General features: G+C 36.1%; 1 protein-coding gene across 1 annotated transcript in view; it reads left to right on the plus strand.

Annotated features, from left to right (window-relative positions):
- Positions 1-22,508, plus strand: part of SCFD2 (sec1 family domain containing 2) — a 428,420-nt gene that overhangs the window by 5,476 nt on the left and 400,436 nt on the right. The window contains exon 2 of the mRNA XM_044681730.1: positions 6,737-6,905. Coding sequence (XP_044537665.1) covers positions 6,737-6,905 — 169 coding nt within the window. The remainder of the gene's footprint in view (positions 1-6,736; positions 6,906-22,508) is intronic.

The raw sequence follows: 22,508 nt of genomic DNA on the forward strand, positions 1-22,508 counted from the left end.
CTTCTCTTGTTCAATTGTTATCTGAGAATGTGTTTTATTTTATTTTTTAAACCCTTACTTTCCATCTTAGAATCAATACTGTGTGTTGGTTCCAAGGCAGAAGAGTGGTAAGGGCGAGCCAATGGGCATTAAGTGACTTACCCAGGGTAACACAGCTAGGAAGTATCTGAAGCAAGATTCAAACCTAGGACCTCTCATCTCTGGGCCTGTCTCTCAATTCACTGAGACACCCAGCTGCCCCCTGGCAATGTAGTTTAGCCTACTTCTACCTGCCAAGAATCTTGTTCTTTGGGTAGCTGTCCATATTACTTCACAGTGCCTTTCACAAAGTAAGGACTTAATAAATACTTTTTCGTTCATCATTTAGATTCTTCCCAAACTATGGTGTTTTGTAATCTGCTGGTATATAGTATGTTGGCAATAATATTGCTGTTAAAAGAGGGATCTTGACCAATGACTTTTATTTGCAAGAAATTAATACTTGTTTGTCATTTTTAGTGGTAAACTTACTAAAAGCATCACTCATTCATCTTCTTTGGAGTAATTGGACCCTACATGTCTCCCTTGGTAGATGATGAAAATAATTAAATAAGTTGACTTGTTCACATTGTTAAACTTCTTAAACATATCAGAAGTTTAGTCTCTCAAGAGATGTGAATGGCCAGTCTTATGCTTATGCCTTTTTGACTTTCAGAGCAGATTTTTGTTCTGCCTGGAGATCACCTAGGAACTTCTGCTGCTGAAGGTCATCAGCCAGCTACTCAAGCCATTGTTGCATAGGGCTTAATAACTGTGTTTCATAGGCTGCTTTGCCTGCTGATTGACTCCCGAGAATAATTAAGAGGTTAGATTTGATTTATGATGGTCTATGTGGCATGAGCCTTGATTTCTTCTTCCTCTTATGACATTTCACATGAGCCAGGTTTTCCTAAAGGTTTTTATGTTAAAATTCTAGGTTGGGAGTTAGAGTGAAGTAGAGGAGAATTCAGAATTGACAGACTAAAGATTAATCTTTAAAAGGTAGAGGGAATGTTGATATTATAGAAGGTTTAAGTGTCTAAGTGTGCAAGACTAGAGACTTAGGGTCCTCCAGGTGGGAACAGAACTAACAGTTTAAAAAGGAAGAAAGTGGGCTGTTAAACTATTACTGGCTCCTAAGGCAAAGTCTATGTTCTATTATTGAATAACAGAATAGTTATCGAACTTTCCTATGATTTCAGTAGCCAAAAGTATTATTTTTTTGCTCTCTTGTATTGCAACAAATTCAAATACTTTCCTTCCAGAGTAAAAACCTTACTACAATAATCTGTATTTTGAAGTGTCATGTGAGGCAGTGTATAGTAGTAGATAGCTTTAAATCTTCTCCCAAACTCTTACTCCCTGTGTGACCCTGGGCAAGTTACATAACCTGAGACCCAATTTCTTCATCTATAAAATTATTATTATAAACACATCTTCCTCACCCACTTGTGAGGATTGAATTAGTAAATATATGTAGGGGTTTTCAAACCTTCCAAGTATAATATAAATGTAAGCTATTATCATTACTACCTAAAGTAACCTCAAATTTGTGTCACAGTTGGTAAAAAAAAGCAACTATGATTTTTTAGTACTTGTTGCACTTAAGAAAAGAACATGATTTTCCATTCTAAGCATTATAATACCATGACTATAAAAATCAGCAGCATAACTTGCCTTATCATGAAAGTAACTCTGCTTTCCTTCATATTTACCCTCTTATGTAAGAAGCAAGAATTAGGTAAAAAATAAAGGATTATCTGTTACTTCAAGTCATGTTTCTTTCTTCCTTTTTTTAAAAAATTAAAACTCTTACCTTCCACCTTATAATCAATACTATGTATTGATTCTACGGCAGAAGAGTGGTAAGGGCTAGGTGAAGGTGGTAAAATGACTTGCCCAGGGTCACACAGCTAGAAAATGTCTGAGATCAAATTTGAATCCAGGACCTTCCATCTCTAGACCTGACTCTCAATCCACTGAGTCACTTGTCTGCTCCCCAAGTCATGTTTCTTAAAAAAATTTTAGATAATTTTTTTATTTTGTTCATTTTTTATATATCACCCTGTACCATAGTACAGACTTCTTTCTAACAAAGAAAAACTATTATGCCAAATTGAGTGAAACAGTCACCAGATAGATCTATTGTAATCCCTCAGCTAAGTGAGTGGAAGGAAGTAAATTTCATCATCTTCCTTCTGAAACAGTGATTGGTCTTACATTTAATCTGATTTCAGTTCCTTTTTAGTGTTTGGTTTTGTTTATATAATTGGAGTTTACATTCTTCATATCAGTTCTTAAAGGCTTCCCAAATTTTCTTGAATTTTTCTTTCTAGTCATTTGTTATGGCATTCCTGTATCATAGTTTGCTCATCTTTCAGACAGTCTATGGACATCTACTTATTGCAGATTTTTTTTTTTGCCACAAAAAAATACCATTGTGAATGTTTTTGCAAATACAGGACATTCACTCTTGTTTTTATTCCATTTGTAGCATGTGGCATATACCCAGTCATTATGGGATATTTTGGGGTCATTGAATATGGACAGGGTAGTAACTTTTTTTAAAAATTTTTTTTTTTATTTTAAACCCTTAATTTCTGTGTATTGGCTCGTAGGCAGAAGAGTTGTAAGTGTAGGCAATGGGGGTCAAGTGACTTGCCCAGGGTCACACAGCTGGGCAGTGTCTGAATCCAGATTTGAACCTAGGACCTCTAGTCTCTAGGCCTGACTCTCAATCCACTGAGCTACCCAGCTGCCCAGGGTAGTAACTTTTTAAAAGGAATTCCAAATTGTTTTCCAGAATAGTTGGACAAATTCACAGCTTTACCAACAATACTTTAGTATTCTTGTCTTCCCACAGTCCTTCTACTCTAATATTTACTATTATCATTTTTTGCTAATTTGAATGTAATGTGAAACCTCAGCATTGCTTTGATTTGAATTTTTCTTACTAGTTTTGTTTGTTAATAGAAAAATGCTTATATTCTCTGTCCACTTATCTATTCAGAGAATATCTTTTCTATCTCTCTCTATAGGGATATGTAGTCCTTGGATAGCAAAACCAAGGTTACCAAGGCATATGACATGAGTCATCCAAGACTCCCTAGTATCCAGTCAGTTGCCAAGTCTTATCAATTCTGTCATTTCTTTCCAATTCCATCTCCTCTTGTATTCATTCCATTCTCTCCAATCACAATAGTTGAAGCCTTTATCACCTCTTAATGGACTATTATAATACTCTCCTAATTGGTTTCCCTTTTTTCCAATTTATCCATAAGATTGACAAACAGCTATTTCTGAAGTGCTGAAGATTGACCATTTCAGTCTCTTTGTACCTCTTGCTTTCTTGTTCATGTTTATTTGCTCGAGTCTCACTCTTGCCTTTCTGTGTCCTCCAACTGGCACCTAAAAGCTTGGGCAGAAATCTCTTCCTCAAGGCCTTTGGAGACCCCAAACAAATTGAGTTCTCCTCAATGCCTATAAAATCTGGCTTAAGGATGCTGTATATTAGGAAGATCCTCCAAAATTGCTTCACTCTTAGACTTCTAAAAGTAGCCTGAAGTATTCCAAATTTCTTTGACTTTGGGTCTTTAATAAAAGAATAGGAGCAGGCTCCCCCATTGAAGCATCAAGTTAGATAAGTAAGCATTTATTATATCCCAGCACAGTGTTAGGCCCTTAGAAACAAAGACAAAAATGAAATAGCCCTTTCTTCAAGGATCTTGCCTTCTGTGGAGGGAGAAAACATGCTTCTCTCTCTCTCTCTCTCTCTCTCTCTCTCTCTCTCTCTCTCTCTCTCTCTCTCTCTGTGTGTGTGTGTGTGTGTGTGTGTGTGTGTGTAAAGATGTAGGTGTAGGAGTGTACCAGTGCATAATAGTAGTTCATAAAGACACGGTGAATATAAGGTAATTTGGGAGGGGAGCATTAGTAACAAAGGGAATTGGGAGAAGTTTCATGTAGAAGGTGATGAGTTGGTTTTTTTTAAGTTTTATTGATGTGTTTTGTTTTAACTTTATTTTTGCAGATCAGTCCCAGTTCATGGGAGGTTTCTTGTAATAAAGTAAAACAATTAAATAAAACTACTAATAGTGACCTCATCTGAAAGTGAATGCATATTCTATAAATGTATTCTACATGTGTATCCTACATCTGTGGTACCCCACCTCTCTATTTAAAAAAGAAAAAGTAGAAATCTAATTATTTTCTCATCTCCACCCCATTTGAAAAGAAAAAAGTAAAATATACTTTGTAACATGTGTACAGTTAAGCAAAACAAATTTTCTTAATGACTATATAAAATATATAATTTTTCTTAACACCTTAAATCTATTACATCTCTGTCACTCAGTAATTTAACTAGCATTTATTAAACACAGTGTGTCATGCTCTTTGCTAAGTGCTGGTAATACTAATACAAAATGGAAAGAAAAGCAGTCTCTGCCCTCATCCTATTGAGAACTTACTTTTTCTAAGGGGAGAAAACACTACCAAAAAAGAAAGCTGAAAAAAGTTGGAAAGAAGAGAGGAAAACAGAATTAGGAGGGAGGACAAGAGAAGGGTTGAGGAAGTTGAGTGCAATCTGGTCTAGTGAGGAATGAGACATTCCTAGCCTGGGTGACCTCCTAAAATGGAAGTTCAGGGTTATACAATTGAGGAAGAGACTGCAGAGGTGGAGGATTGGGGATGAAGGGCTGATCATGGAAAAGGAAATCAGGAGTGCAACCTGGAGAGGAATGTATATAGCATGTTTGTTTTCATAGTCTTGTTATTATAAAATTGTTCTCTGGGTTCTTTTCATTTCATCCTTCATTAGCTTGTAAAAGGAAAATGCTAAATGTTGGTGGGGCTCTGGGAAAACAAGCATATTTATGGTAGTAGACCTATAAATGGGTCTGACTTTTATGGAAAGCAATTTGTAATTGTACACAAATAGTTGCTGAATGATGCATCCCGTTGACCTAGTTATTCCACTTCTAGGCCTCAAAAGGGATAAAAAAAAAAAAAGAGCAAAAAACCCCATATGTGCAAAAATACTCCTAGCAGCTCTTTTTGTAGTAATAAAACAAACAAACAAACAAAAACTGGCAATTAAGGGGATGCCCATCACTTGAGGGAAAGCCCAGAATTCTTTGCTTTCACTACATACACTTTTCAGAAAGGTAATGTGGTGTCATGAAAAGGGCATAAGATTAGTTAGGAAATAAGGAACTTTCAAATCTAATCTGTTGTCCTGCATTTATTAATAGTATATAGCCTTGGAAAGTTCATTTAAACCAGCAAAGACTCATTTCCAACCACATAAAGGACAGGCCAGCAAGTGTAGCTGAAGCAGCAGAGTGCAGGGGCAAAGGGTAGGTGGGAGAATCCTAGCAAGACCCCCAGTAAAAGCCACAAAGTTTTGTGCTTTGCCCAGATCCTGCAGGACATGTTAAAAGGAGGAAAACTTGAAGAAATCTTTAGCCACCCCTCCAGAGCTGAGCTGTCAGGGACTTTCCCTGAGAGAATCCTCATTCTGCACTCCCAGTACTCCCATCTCATTCACCACAGCAACATTTCCACTGGCTGGGTGAGAGATGTGGTGGGCACAGTCAGATCCCAGTGCTATGCTAGCTTCCTCACAGAGTCCCATGGGCATTTGAGGCTCTATCCCAACTTGTCCTGCCATTAATGATCACTCACAAAGCACCCTAGACCACAGTCCTGAGAGAAAGAATGTCAGCTCCCTCAGGGCAGGATCTCTTCCAATGTGATCATCCTTGAAAACTCCTACTTGGTCCTTGAAGCCTGGAAGGGTGGTCCTTCCCCTCAGCTTCAGTGGTTCTTCAGCAGGGTCTAGGGACCTTAAGGGGAAACAAAAGTCATATACAGAGAGAGACAGAGACAGACAAAAGAGAGTAGGCAGCATGTATCAGGTTAGTCAAACTACCACCATGGCCATCATCTTCCCATACCACCTGAAGAAGATAACCCAGGACTCTACATGCAAGAGCCTTGGGAATAGTATTTACTTCTAGCCCAGCACCTTCAAATATCAGTAGGAAGCAGTTGCTATTAAGATGTAGCCTGGAACTTGTTTCTTCAGGTGCTATGGGTGACAGCTACTAAAGACCCAGAACACCAAAGTTTTTGACACTGTCAAATGGTTCAACATCAGAAAATGATATAGTTTTGTCAGTAGAAATGACATTAAAGAGACATTATTATCTACTTTGCTACCATACCCAAAGGACCATAAGACTTTTCCATCTGACCTGCAGCTGAAACCTTCTATATGCATTGTTTCTCCTATTAGACTATGAGCTCCCTGAGAACTGGAACAGTATTACATTTCTTCCTTCCTTTCTTTTTTGTTTTTAATTCATACCTTTCATCTCAGAATCAATACGGTGTATTGATTCAAGACAGAAGAGCAGTGAGGGCTAGGCAATAGATTAAGGGATTTACCTGGGGTCACACAGGGTATTACTTTTTCTATTTTCATCTTCAGTGCTTTGCATACAGTAAACACTTAGAAAATGTTTCATTCATCTCTGTATCTGTAACAGGACCTCTAAAATCCCTTCTAGTCCAATATCACAATTTTTAGTTGGCAGTGAAACTTGGCACACTGTTAATTTTGCTTCTAAAGAGTGATTTTTTTTTCTCCAAGAGCAATGTTTTTCTTTTTCTTTTCCCATTCTCTTGATCATTTTTATTCAAATTTTTGTTTCAATAGGAGCAGTTGGACACCATGGAGACAACTTAGTAGAGAAGATGATTTCATTTCTTCCCAAACTTCCAGGCCACACAAATGATGTGATGGTTAATATGGTAGAACTCACTGCACTCCAGACAAAGGAAGAGAATTATACTGTAATAGCACCTGGCTGCTTAGCCCAGTCCAGGTAAGATGTATATTTTGCTTTTTTTTTTCTTCCCAAAGGAATGTTTCTATGTGATGAGAACATGGAACAAAGCTATTCTCTGGCTGAAAATTTTAGTGCATAACATTTAAATTAATTTTTTCTTACATTGTACTAACTATACCCTATAAACACTCAAATAAACTAAAATATAGAACTTCATAGAAGTACCATTTAGGTAATATAAGATTGTTCTTAAGAATACTTAAGGGAGTCACCCCATGACTCTCCACTTCTAAGATATGGAATTTCACATGGAGTTTAGATTTTCTCAGTCTTTCTCCTATTATTCACATGGTTGTAATAGCCCATATGGTTCTGGAACTGTGTCATAATTTTATATGTAAGTGATATGTTTGTTATTGTTGTTCAAACTTCTAAATATGTCCACTTACTTGGGAGCCATGGAAAGAAGCTACACACTTAGACAATTCATAGTTTTGAAGAAGAGAGCCTTATTCTTCTATCCCCCTTGCTCCCAAATACATTATGGCCAGAAAGGATATAGATGTAATAAGAGTCAAATTAGCTTCTTGACCTTTTCCTTCCTTGTGAATGTATTATTTCTGAATTGAAAAAATATATTTAAGGGCAACTAGGTGGCTCAGTATATAGAGAGCCAAACCTAGAGGTCCTGGGCTCACATCTGGCCCCAAACATTTCCTAGCTACATGACTCTGGGCAAGTCACTTAACCTCAGTTGCCTAGCCCTTACAGTTTTTCTGCATGAAACCAATACTTAGTATCAATTCTAAGACAGAAGGTAAAGTGTTTTTTTTTTTTTTTTTAACCCTTACCTTCCATCTTGGAATCAATACTGTGTATTGGTTGCAAGGCAGAAGAGTGGTAAGGGTTAGGCAATGGGATTAAGTGACTTGCCCAGGGTCACACAGCTGGGAAGTATTTGAGTCCAGATTTGAACCTAGGACCTCTTGTCTCTAGGCCTGATTCTCAATCCACTGAACTACCCAGCTGCCCTCTAAAGATTTTTTTTAATTTAAAAAGAAAATGAAAACTATATTTAGACCTTTTCCTTTGTGGTAATTTTTTGATATTCTAAAACAAAATATTGAATCGCCCTATTATAATTTTATCTTTAAGTCACTAAAAGCTTTAAAATCTAATAACCAATAATATCAATATAGCTGTGAGTTAATTTTGATTTACTGGAACATATAACTATTTTTTGGAGTTAGCTACATTTGAGTGCCTGCTATAGATATATGAGCATTTTGGGGAAATATAGAAGAAAAGAAGAAGCAGAATCATAGACTTTGGCAGGTGAAAGGGACCTTAATGGTTGACTAGTTAAACCATAACCTAAAAGAAACACCAATGTAACATACTCCAGAAGTGTCATTTAAACCCCTCCCTGAAGCTCTCCAACCATCATTCAGAGTGTTTCTTGCCTTTAAAGAGTCTGTACATACAGCAGACATAGGCAAGTAAATAAAGCTGTACAGAGGTTAAGCAGATATTTGGTGAGTGTCCACTGTGTGTACTGGGGAGACACGTTTGGAGGAATATAAAAAAAAAAAGACAAATGCCTTCAAATGTCATAGAAGAGTCCTAGATTTAAGCTTAGAAGACTATGGTTCAAGTCTCAGACCTGCTACACCCAAGTTGCCATGTATTTGATTGAGTTCTTCTCTCAGTGAGCATTCCATTTTCTCATCTTTAAAATGAAGGAGCTTATCTAGATGATATCTAAAACCCCTGTCAAATACAATGTCCTCTGATCATATAATCTGGGCTGGCATTGTGGAGGATGTAGTACTTTAATTAAAACTTCATTTAAGAGCTAGGGAATTGATAGTCTAGGTGAGGGTGAGGAAGCAGGGGGCGGCAGAAGGAATAGCATAAGCAAAGGTCCAGAAAGGTATACATGGTAAGGAAGGAAAAATTTGATTTTATTTGATAAACAATTTATAGCCACTTTTGGATTAAGGAGGAAATTAAATCAGTGCCTCAGGAGAAGAATTCTTACTACTGGAGTAGAATGGATTAATACAATGAAAGTAGTCCAATTCAGAAGTTTTTGGAATAGTTTGAAGTGAGGATTTCAGCTAAAATTGTGTTTGCGGGAATGGAAAAGAAGCGATAGATCCAAAACATTTTACAAAGGAAGAAGTAAGAATGTTTAGTGGTAAACTTGCTAATAAAAAGGAGACAGAGTAGAAAGGAGTCAAAATCACAGAACTAGAAAGAAGCTTAGAGGTCATCTAGGCCAACTTGAACAAATGAATGAATGGAGGGCAACTGGTTGGCTCAGTGGATTGAGAGCCAGGCCTAGGGAGGTCCTAGGTTAAAATCTAGCTTCAGATACTTCTTAGCTGTGTGACCCTGGGTAAGTCACTTGACCTCATTGTCTAGCCCTTACCACTCTTCTGTCTTGGAACCATACACAGTATTGATTCTAAAATGGAAGGTAAGGGTTTTTTAAAAATGAATGAATGAAAACTGCATTTATTAAGCATTTTATAAATTCAAAGCACTATATTAATGTCTGGGGATACCAACAGAAAAATAAGAGTCTTTTCTCACAAGGTGCTCCACATTATAATGGGAGAGGCTATATATATATTGAAGGTTTAGGATACAATGGGAAACCAGATAAAAATGCCTCTTCTTTAATTTCCTTTCCATGGACAAAATTATATTATTTTCTGATGTTGAACCATTTGACAATGCCAAAGACTTTGGGGTTAAGAACTTTCTATTCTGGGTCTTTAATACCTGTGGCTATCAGGGGCTGCTTCCAAGGCTGATGTCTGAGGTTATGGAAACATGACTGTTCCCAAGGCTCTTGGTTTTAAGTTCCTAAGTTATCTCCATCAGGATCTTAGGGAAGATGGTGATCAAGGTAGACAATGGCTTGTCTGTCATGGGTTGCCCCATCTCTCTCTCAGGGTCCTTTACTGCTTTAACTAGACTGATTTGACTAGAAGTCAAGGCTATCGCCTTCTTCACACAACTTGCTTATCTTGATATTGATTGTGAGAGCTAGGGGGGAAACAAGACTCAGTTTCTGTGGTTGGGGTGTGTGTGTGTGTGTGTGTGTGTGTGTGTGTGTGTGTGTGTGTGTGGTACTGCCACTCTCAGGCTGTTGTGTTTATATGGGAACTAAACAGGAGTCATTTCTACAACATCATGACCAGTGGTCATCCTGAAGTGCTCTGGCAATGGGAGAAGTCAATCCCATTCCACCTTTTCACAGCATTATTATTATATTATATTTCTTTGTTATTGTTGTTCAATTGTTCAACTGGGTTGAATTCTCCCTGACCCCATGGACTGTACTCTTCATAGGGTTTTCTTGGCAAAGAAACTGGAGTATTTTGCCTTTTCCTTCTCCAGATCATTTTACAGATGAGGAAACTGAGGCAAATAATATTAAATGATTTGCCCAGGGTCACACAGCTAGTAAGCATCTGAGGTTGATTTTAAACCTGATTCCAATCCCAGTGCCCTATGCACTGAGCCTCCCTCCTGCCTACATGCTTGGTATTTCCTTATATTAAACCAGTCTCTATCTACCTCTGCACTTTTGGTCTCTTTATATTATATTCTATATAATTATACTATTATATTCCCCCATTGGATCTTCTCTCCTGGCTTAAGATACCCTTCCTCTTTATTTGGTAGTGGCAGCCTCGTGTATTGAGAAAAATAATAGGTTTGGAGGCAGGAAGACTTAGGCTTAAATTCTACCTCTAAAACTTACTATCAATGGGATCCAGGACAGTTACTTAATCTTTAAGCCTTAGGTTACTCCTTGTAATTTCCAATAAGTCTTAGATGGGCCTGCATTGTCTGAAAGAATTGCAAAGCTAGAAATATCCTACATTGAAAAAATAATCAGTTCTTCACAATTTCACACTCATGTTCTTCAGTTTATCCTTATGTCGAATGGATTCTAGTCTTTTCTCCATCCTGGCACTATCTGGTACATGTTTCACCTTGACATTGTGAGGGCCCAATTAGATACAGTGTTTCTGATGTAAACTGACTCCCATTGCAGAATAAATCAGGATGTCATCTCCCTCATGCTGGAAACTATGTTTCCATTGATAAAACCTGATTAGTAGCTATATTGGCTTTTTTTTAGCTATTGTGTAACACTATTGATACATATTAAGCTTGATATTTTCAGGAATGGCTCTTCTGCCTTGTTCATTCTCTATTCAAATTGATGTCTTTTCTGAATTCAGATAAAGAATTTTGTTTTGCCCATAGCAAATTGACTCCTTAGAGGCTGCTGGGGCTTCTAAGGCTGTGGTTAATAATAGTGTCAAGAGCCTCAAGTCCTTGGTCCTTTCTGCCTGGAAAGAGCTTCAAGGGAACATATGCAGAATGATGAAGTCCTTCCTCTCTGTCTGCCTTTTTGTGTGCTGATTTTGTTGTATCTTTTTCCTGGGTTTTGATGAAAAGCTTCTTATTTTCCATCTAGTTTGAAACTTTGGGGAATCCAAAGAGAATGGCATCATTGTTGGTAATTACCATAGCCGATAATATGACTGCTAGGAAAAGGATGATGAATTGGGGGCAGAGGAGGGGAGGAGAGGCACTAGTTTAGTTAATATAGTTTTGGGTTTCAGCAACACACCTTAGATGAGAGATGCTTTAGGCATAAATGACATTTTAAGACTCCAGATGTCTGTAGCCATTGAAATTTCTCATGAATGAATGAGTTCATGATGGATGTTTGTGAAAAGATAAAGAGAAAAGAGTGAGAGAGCTCAGGAATTGGAATTCATGGCTAATGGTTAGAGAAGTACAGGCAGTCAGGAAAGAGCAATCTGCCATAGATTAGCAGAACTAGGAGTGAATGGCACCATGCAGGCTGTCATACTCTGCTTAGTTGGCAATTCTGCTTCCTCTTTGGGGGCTCTTGGACTTATTTGCTGCCTTTTATTTGTACTTATTTCTTTGAAGCTCTTTTCTTGTTCTTTATGCATGTCCTGTTCCCTTCATTATATTAAGAGTAAAAGTCTTTGTGGAATCTAAGGTTAGAGTATCGAGGTGGCTAAAGTGGTCAGAAATATCAAAGGGCAGGGAGAAAGCTCCAGAGAGTGTGAAGATATTGTGAGATTTGTCCAAGAATATACTAATTAGTGGCCTTAAGTAAGAGAAGTTTCCATAGAACTGTGTAGCCACAAGCCACTTTGGCCAGGAGGCAAATAGTGACCAAACTAAGGCAATTTGCCTTTTCAAAGAATTTGGCAATGAAAGGAAGAAGTATGAATTGTAGTTTGAAGGAGAAGTAGTAGCTTCTTTTGATAGTGGGAGTAACATCAGCTTATATGTGTGTATATGTATATAAAAATAATTTTATAAGTATTAGGGGTAAAAATGGGTTTTGGTTAGGTGGATATTAAAAGCTTTGGTCACCAGGGAATTGAATAATTATCAATCCACAATTAAAGAATATCTTCAAGTCAAAATGACTTTTATGGAAGTTTATTTACAAATGAGAAGAGGAAGATAAAATAAAGAAAATGAGAGAGAGTATAGGATAAGTAATCTAACACACTAAGTAATTTGCTCCGGCCCCCTTGTTCAACTCAGGCAGACCTAATTAGTCCTCAGTTGAAGGGGACTCAGCCTTGAGCCCAAGGCTGGAGGACCCCGGAGGGCCGGAGATGAATGAAACAGGAGCTTCAGTCACAAAATCTCTTTTTAAAGAGCTGTTCCTTTAGAGAAGTCCAGGAAGATTTAGTCTTTACACTCACCACGTGTAATTCTAAGGGAAAGATTTAAGAACAGACTCACCAAGGTCTCAGGGTCCCAGGTCCAGCTCTCTTCCAGGTCCAAGTCGTGAATAAGAAGAGGCCCTTTAGGTCCAAGACAGAAACAAGAAAAAAGCTGAACTCACTGAACTCTCTGTTAAAGGGGCTCCTTTTGCTTCACTTCCTGTGCCTTCCTCTTAGTTTACGTGTCCAATCACAACAGAAGATTTTCTTAGGACTGCCCAGGAGGTAGTCAGTAAATTTTGATTTGTCACTCACTCTAGCACATGTGGGTCACAGACCTCCCAACTTGTGAATTAAATGAGGATGGTCTCACCTTTGGTGATTAGATTAAGGATGGGCAAGACAGATTTAACTTCATTATCACAATCCCCCCTGTGATCATTTGGGAGACTCATCTCCCTAATTGATCATTTGACTTAATCATCTTGTACCACTAAAAATCTTCTAACTACAATAGTTAGAAAGAGAGAGAGCAAAACCAATGTTTTGCTAGATGCATTAAAAAAAGCCAATTAGGAGGCAATCCCCTTTGGCATAAGAGTTTACAATTCAAAATAGTTGTGTTCAATCCCCTTAAGTTCAATCAATTGCACCCCAAAGTTCATTCTGGATCATCTTGATTCAGTATAGATTTCTGTAGGCATCTTTCTCCAAATTGTTCATCTTCTGGATTCAAATTGTTAGCAGGCTTCTTTTCCTGAAAATTTTCTTGAACAAAATTTTAAATCTTTGATTTTTATAAAAATACAATCCCCTCTGAAGAGGGTGTGGAACAGCACCCAAATCAGATCATAATACATCATTGAGTTATGGGGTGTATGAGTCAATTATCAAAAGAAAAACCAAAAACATAAAAAGAAAAACAAATAGAAGAAAAATTAAACTTTGGGAGAAATAAAAAATTCAGAATGAGAATCAAACTATCAAAAATCTATGTATATAAAAATTTTTAAGTAAATATGAATAAATTCATAACTGACCTTTGTATTAAGGCCCAATTAAAGTAAATTCTGTCTCATAACTCTGTAGGACAAAATGTAGTAATATTGTACTTACCCATTGGCAGCCAGGACTACAGGAAGTTGCCATGTCATAAGAGAGAAAAAAAGACAGGATTTTGTGTGTAAGGGAAGTGAACATTCTCTAGCCTGATTTAACTTCATTCTCAGGGATAGGGGAGCCAGAATGATGGCCAACCTTTGGTACCTGACTGGTAGTATAGTTCAAGGCATCCTACGTCTGAACATATGTCAAGTGTTGCAACCTCGAGTCTCACACTAGGTTCAAGTCCTTTAGTATTGGCATAGAAGTTCAACAATCCTACTCAGATTGGTTTGGTCTTTTTTGACCTTGTGCTCCTTGGCACTGTGCAGTTTCTCATCAATCCCAGTGGGACTGGTTGGTCTCCATGACTTTGTGTTTCTTGCACTGTATAGTCGCTCTATTGTTCCCTTCTTCTGGAAACAGACAGAATCATTAATTACAGTCTCATAACATTTGTCAGTGAATGGCCGACTTCCATAATCTAAAGCTTTTGAGTATGGATTAATATTAGAACAGATATATTTTAAACATATAACTATAAAATAAAAAAGATTAATATTGGTTACATGTATTTTAAGTACAAGAAATGAAAAAAAAGGAAAAAATTAAATATTCTGTTAGAAAAATAAAAGGAAAAGCAATAACAAAAATTCAGGAATTCAATGTGTTCCCAAAAACAGTGTCCGTTTTTCTATGGACTATTATCTCCAATGTATGTGATATTTATAAAAACAAAACTATGAACTCATAGTAGAACTTGTCACAAGTTCTACATAAGTTACTCAGTACTTTGCATATTTTGTTTATTTGTTTCTTATAACCCTCCTGTGAATTTATAATTAGGGAGACCTGATAGTAGGATGCTAGAAGGCAGAGGGAAAGAGGCCTGAGAAAATTGTTTCCAGTTCCATTGCAAAAGAAATATTAAAACAAATCACATTTTTCTTTGTATATGATAATGTAAAAAATAATCAGAAACCTTTTAAGAAAATGTAGTTCAGGGAGATGGAAATGCATTGAGATGAAAAACAGATGGACAAATCTGCTACAGAAAACAGTTTAATGAAGTAAAAGATTCCAATTGTGATATAAACACTGATAGTTCAAAACTATCCCTGATATAATCCTTGTGAAAAATATTCTTTACTTTCACTACATAAAACTGTTTTAAAAACTAACTGGTTCACCAAAATGAAATGATAAGAATGAAAACAAAATAGAACAATGAACGAGGTCTCTCACTGTCCATCTGGTTCTCTGACTTATCTAGGCTATTTGGAGCATGTGCTGAAAGCAGCAATTCCTCTGTTCCATGTGGACTCTTAGTTTGAGATTGGCTCTATTCCCTGCCTCATCTCTGCTCTCTTTGGCCCTGTTTTCCATTCTTGATTAGACTTGGACCTATTCTGACCCCACCACCATGCTGCCTACTTCTGCAGACAGTCCTACAGGCCGATATTCAGTCCAGTATAATCTACTACTATTGCCTGTTCAAACACTAATGTCCATTTGCCCCACCTACCCTGAATCATGCCAGCTGATCCAGAGATAATGAATAGGATCCAAGAGCTGGCTGAAACTCAAATGGAGTCACAGAACTTTAGAGTCAAAATAGATCAAGAAAGTCATCTAGCCTTATTTTACCTCTACAGAATTCTGCTTTGTTCTTATTGATTAGTTGTTTTCAATTATGTCCAACTCTTTGTGACCCCTTTTTGAGGTTTTATTTGCAAAGATACTGGAGTAGTCTGCCATTTCCTTTTCTAGCTCATTTTACAGATGAAGAAACTGAGGCAGACAGGGTTAAGTGACTTGCCCAGAGTCACATGGTCAGACTTGAATTTATGAAGATAAGTCTTCCTAATCCTAGACCCAGCACTATATCCACTGTGCTGTGCCACCTAGACTGCTAGGAATTAGTCATCCAGCCTTTTTTTGAAGACCTCCAATGAAGGTTAACCCCATTCTACTTTTGGATAGCTCCAATTGTTAGGCAATTTCCTCCTACATCGAATCTAAATATCTGTTTATTGTTTTTAAGACATCCTGAGGAGTCCAAGGAAAAAAAATATGATCCTTTTTCCAGGGGATAGATGTTCAAGTATTTTAAAGCAATTAGCATGTCTTTGCCACTCAGTGTCTTAGAGCATTGTGAGAGGACTTTGTTCACAATTATACAACTGATATATGTCAGAGATGGGACCCGAAGCTCCAACTTCCTGATTCCACAACCAGCACGCTATCCATTATGTTCTACTGCCTCTTATTTCCATTTTTATATTAAAAGATATTTTTCCAATTAAATGTAATAACAATTTTTAACATCTGTGTTCTGAAATTATAAGATCCAAATTGTCTCCTTCCTTCCCTTCCCACCCCCTTCCCAGAAATGGTACGCAATTTGGTCTGGGTTATACATGTATTATCACTGTAAAACATACTTCCTTATTGATCATTGTTATGAGAAAATACTCATTTAAACCCAAACCCCAAAATATAACTGTAAATAAACTAATGTAAAAGAGAGTATGCTTGATCTGCATCTGACTCCAACAGTTTTTTTGGTTTTTTTTTTCTGGAGATGGATAGCATTTTTTGTCATAAGTCCTTCAGAGTTGTTCTGGATCATTTTATTGCTGAGATTGGCTTTCATTTCTATTTTAAACAGAAACTAAGGCCCAGAAGTCGAATTACTTGTCCAAGAATTATTGGCTAGTGAATATCAGAGAGCCATGATTCAAACTCCAGGCTTTTCTAACTTTAGGTCCTGAGTTCTTTCCAGAGCTCAGTTGCCTCTTTTACACTTTCCTGCATTCCAGTGATGATGATGATGATGATGATGATGATGATGATGATGATGATGATGTTAATAGCCACAACAAATGACAACCCTACTTATGGCTTATGTTTGCAACTATCTTATAAGCTCCTTTAGATCAGGGACCATGTCATTCTCCTTTCTTGTACTCTCCAATACTTTTCATGGTGCTTCTCTATATAATAGATGTTTAATTACTACTTGGCCAAATCATTTAACTACTATCTGCCTCAGTTTCCTCAACTGTAAAATGAGGATAATAATACCACCTACCTCACAAGGTTATCTTGAGGATCAAAAGAAGCAATATTTATAAAGTCCTTGGTGTTCTGACTGCTACCTTGGAAACAACAACAAAAAAGTGTGTTTCCTTCTTTTTCTGTAAGAAGGTGGGTACAATTTCTTTATCACCCCTTTGGTCGTTTTATTGATCAGAGTTCTTAACTTTCAAAGTTGTTTGTCTTTACAATGTTGTTGTTTCTATATAAATTATTCTCCTTGTTCTCACTTCATAATGCATCAGTTCCTACAAGTCTTCCCTGGTTTCTTAGAAACCATCCCTTTGATAATTTGTTATGAAATAATAGTATTCTTTTATGCTACCACATGGAAATAAACACCAGTACCTCTATTTTGATGAGTGAGGAAAATATTGTTTTCCTTTGACAGAGAAATTACTTTTTACAGTGTTATAGAAAACAAGCAATGGCCTAAATCAATTCCTTTACTAAATAATACTTTTCATAATAATTTGTTTACTCCCAAGTTTGTTGGTATTTACATTTTTGTAAAACCACAACTATTGATGCAAGTAGAATTCTCTTTTTTGAAAAATGATCCTTCTTGATTTGGGTTCAGAAATGCTTACTTGAATTATAATTCAACTACAAATAAGATTCTTTGACTTTGTCTTGTTAAGATGTGTCTTTAAAACCCTGTAAATATTTACTCATTGTGTGGCAAGTGGAGACTGTTTTCCTTTAAAAACTTTAGGATGGAACCTCCAGTCTATACTAGTGATTTTCAGTGTAGCAGGAGGGCAGTGCTTTAGAGATGAAGCTGGTATTAGTCACATGGTACTCTGACTGTTTCAGTCCCTTTAATTCCCCTTTGTCCCCTCCCTGAAAAAATATCACTGTATTGTTCTTTTTAAATAATTACTGCATCTTATTTGGGAGAAAGACCTGAACCTCCACCCTTCAAAGATTACTATATTTTTTAACTATAGCTCTCCAGCAGAAACATCTGGGCTCAGTTATGGGTTTAGCAAACAGAATTAATGAATAATTTATGGCTAGTGTGGTGAAATAAAGCAGGGTTCTTTTCTTAAAGCTGAGGAAAAATGAACCACTTGAAAGATTTAAATGAAAATTTTACATGCCAGATGTTGCTTAAGTTCTATATCTTGATAAAAGATTGAAAAGTTTAAAAGGTATTTTTTCTAAAAATTCTTTTTTACTTGGCTACAAAAATGTAGCAAAAAAGAAATTGAAAGGTAGTCTTTCTGGTTGTATAATTGTTTACACATTGTTGTCCCATCACAGATCTCTGTTCGGCAAGGAATGTTGAAGGGAGCCCTAGAATCTTTTTCTCATTTAAAGATTTGAAATGACTTAGGTCTCTATGTTGTGAAGGGCCTAAGTTGGATCATTATGGTACAAGTGCATATAATTTAAGTGGAAACAATTATTCTTTCATACAAAGCTCAAAACCCTCTAGAGTCCCTGAAAAAAAAAACCCAAGGAAGACACTAGAAGTGGCTTCCTTCATTTGGATATTGCTTCCAGGATTTCAATATCAATATTTTTGTTTTGGTTTGTTTTAGGTAAAATTATTTTTTAGAATTTATTTATATATATATTTTAGTTTATCCCCTCCCTGCCCTTCTGGCAAAAGATATAGGTTATGTTTTTTTTGTGTTTGTATTTCTCAGTTCATTCTCTGGAGGTGAATATTCATAAGTTATTCTTTAAATATTAAATCTGTAACTGTATATAATGTTCTCTTGATTCTACTCACCTCATTCTTCATTATTTCATGTAGTTCTTTCCCAGTTAAAAAAACTTAATCCACCCATTGTTTCTTATAATCAATTCCATCAGAATCATATAACATAATTCGTTTATCCACACCCCAATTAATGGATATTCCTTCAATTTCCAGTTCTTTGTCACCACAAAGAGACCTGCTATAAATATTTTGGAACATGTAGGTTCTTTTCCTTTTCCCCTAATCTCCTTGGGAAACAGACCCAGCAAAGGTCTTGCTGGTCTAAGGATGTAAAGTTTTAGACTTTCTCGGCGTAATTCCAAATTGCTTTCCAAAATGGTTGGACCAGTTCACAGTTTCACCAATAGTTTGTTAGTGTCCCCACTTTTCTACATTCTCTCCAGGATTTGTCATTTTAACCAATCTAATGGGTATGAGATGACACCTCAGAATTCTTTTGGTTTGCATTTCCCTAATTGGTTTTAGATTTGGAGAAATTTTTTCCCATATACCTATATATGGATTTTATTTCTTCATACAAAAACTGCCTGGTCTTATCTTTTGGTCATTTATCAATTTGGGTATGGCTCTTATTTCCATAAATTTGACAAAGTTCTCAATTTTCAACATGAGACTTCTGTCTGAGACTATGAAAATTTCCCCTCAATTTTCTACTTTTCTTCTAGTCTTGGCAACATTTGTTTTATTTGTGCAAAACCTTTTCAGCTTAATGTACTCAAAATTATCCATTTTACATCTTACACTCTTCTCTATCCCTTGTTTTCTCATAAATTCCTCTCTCATCCACCAATCTGATAGGTAATATGTTCCCTATTTTTCTAATTTGCTTATATCTTCTTTTATGTCTGTATCATGTATCCAGTTTGATCTTCTCTTAGTGAATAGTGTAAGATATTGATCTGTACCTGGTTTCTGCAAAATACTTTCCAGCTGTCCTGTCAATTCTCACCAAATAGTGATTTTTTTTTAAATTCCAGTAAGCCTGGATCTCTTTTTTTGTCAAATATAAAATTATATCTTTTACTGCTGTTTGTTGTATGTCTGTTCTGTTCCACCAATCTACTTTTCTATATCTTAGCCAGTACCAGATAGCTTTGATAATTATTGCTTTTAATACAGTTAAAATCTGGTATTGCTAAACCTCCTTCTTTTACATTTTTTATTAATTCTTTTGCTATTCTTGATCTTCTGTTCTTCCAAATGAATTTTATTATTTTTTCTAGCTCAATAAGATAATTTTTTGGTAATTTGATTGGAATGGCATTAATTAAGTAGGTTGTTCTAGGTAAGATTACCATTTTTAATTATATTTTCTCTTCCCTTCCATGAATAGTTAATATTTCTCCAATTATTTTGATGGTCATAACTATTTAAAGGCTTCTACCAAGCCTAATTTCTTTCTGTGAATCTGTGAATGTTTGTTACTGATAAGAGAGCTACAATCTCAAGTCAAGGAAGCATGGTATTTCTAAAGTTTAGAATCTAAACCAATGTTTTGAGGCATACCTGCAAATCATGCAGAACATAGTATCAAGTTGAAGGAAGACAGGCTTTCTTTAGGTCATTATAACTCCTTTCTTGGACTACCACTCTTCTTTTTTCCTACAATGCCTTTTAGCTAATATTTCCTTTCTATATTACTACATGTGTCAAGCTAGGATATTGATGGTAGAAAAAGTTATTTGGGCAGGTGTAATGATCAGTAGAGATCTGGAAATGTTTGTTTCAATGGCTTTTATTTGTGGGGAGGTGGGCAAATACCCCAGTGGGACTTGATATCACAAACAAGGATCTGGAGGCTAAAAGGTCCAAGAGGTCAGAGAACCTTTGGTTTACTCTGGTCTAGGAAAAGACCAAGGATGAGGTAAAAATAATGAGGACAATAGTAGCTAAAAATAACACCTTTCATTTGTATGGCATTTTTCAGTATTTAAAGCATTTTTATATATACTATCTCATTTGAGATATCTCAAGGGGACAGCTAGGTGAAACAGTGGATAGAGCACTGGGCTTGATAATTATGAAGACATCCTCATGAGTTCAAATGTGACCTCAGACACTAGCTGTCTGACCCTGGGCAAGTTACTTAACTCTGTTTGCTTTAGTTTCCTCATCTGCAAAATAAGCTGGAAAAAGAAATGTTAAACCACTCCAGTGTCTGCCCCAGAAAGGGTCACAATGAGTAGGGCACAAATTAGGGAAAAGTGACTGAACAGCATTTCATTTGAGCCTCCAAACCATGGTGTGACACCAATAAGTTAAGCATTATTTTTACCACTTGTCAAATTAGGGTAGTTGAAACTTAAAAAAAAAAAAATTAAATGAGGTGCTCAAGGTTACTAAGCTACTAAATAAAAAGAGATAGGACCTGAAAGGATTTAGAATTTTTTATGCTTGTTTCAATGTTTTGTTTTGTTTTGTTTTTAGCACTATACCATATAACTTGCTGATTCCAACCCCCTCAACCTCACCCACTCCATGTGTTCCTCTACTCAAGGAGAGGAGTGTTTCATTCTCCTGGAGGAACCCAATATTTAAATAAATTAGAATATGCATAATCATTTGAAGAGCATTAAGAGAATATTTAACAAGTACTTTGATCTGATTAGGAAAGGCTTCCCATAGAAGATAGCACATGTGTTAATCCTTGAACATCTGATTAAAATCCATATAGCCATTACCATTCTATTCTATCACCAGCACCACCACCACTATCACTTACTTCTCCTTCTTCCTCTTCTTGTTCCTCATATTCTCCTTCTCCTCCTCCTCTTCCTTCCTGTTCCTTTTTCTTCCCTGCTTCCTCCTTTTCTTCTTCTTCTTCTACATAGTCATTTATTTTTCAAATTTACTTATTTAATTAATTAAGAATACTTTTCCATGGTTACATGATTCATGTTCTTTCCCTAACCTCCCTCTTCCCCCTCTCAGAGCCAATGAGCAATTCCACTGGGTTTTTACATGTATCATTGTTCAAAACCTATTTCCATATTGTTACTGTTTGCAAGAGATTGATCATTTAAAGTCAACATCCCCAATCATATCCCCAATCGAACAACGTGATCAATCATTTGATTTTCTTCTGCATTTCTTATGTAGTCATTTAGAGGAAGTCTATCCCATCACACCATATCTTTTCAACCATGGTACTGGCTCCCTACCCATTTTCTCATGCCAAGGAGTGTCTAATCATCTCCTAGCTTTTTCCATTTACCTTATTATGAATTTAAAACAAAGAAATGTTCTTTGAAATGAAGAGTTGGAAAGATTAAGTGTGAGTGTGTGAGGACAATGAATCCCCGTAGGGTACTGAATTGAATAAAGAAAAATAAATACATAAATTTTTAAACATTTTTTAAATGACATTTTTTGCTTCTCAGCTCTGCTCACTGCAGTACATTTTCAATTCTCTAAGAAAATATTTTATTTTCTTAATCATATGTATTTCAGCAAGTTGATTTATATTTTGATGGCTTTCTGGATTCAGTTTATTTTTCTTTTGCATTCTTGGAAGACTACATTTCTCCTGTGTATAGAGTTTGGAACAGTATGGTGTTTTGGTAAAATACAACTCAGACATTGAACATATATTTTAAAAGTTTAAATAACATTTAACTAGCTATTATCTACTTTAAAATACTTGTTTTTCTCATGAAAATGTGTGGAATAAGGGGAAATGTTTAATGTTTAGAATTTTTGCTCATAGGAATTCAACTGTCAATATCATCTAAGGTTCCTAAATATTTTCACATAGGGATTGGAATAATTAAATCACCAAACGTTGTATTTGTAAAAATAAATAGTTCAAAATATTAGTCTTATTGCATAATTATAATAATAAGAGCTGGCATTTATATAGTGCTTTAAGGTTTGCAAAATGCTTTTACACATGTTTCCTTTGATCTTCATGACAATCCTTTGAGGTCAGTTCGATAGGTAGAATTATTCCTGTTTCACAAA

This window comes from Gracilinanus agilis, chromosome 6, assembly GCF_016433145.1.
Source record: "Gracilinanus agilis isolate LMUSP501 chromosome 6, AgileGrace, whole genome shotgun sequence".
Lineage (NCBI taxonomy): Eukaryota > Metazoa > Chordata > Mammalia > Didelphimorphia > Didelphidae > Gracilinanus > Gracilinanus agilis.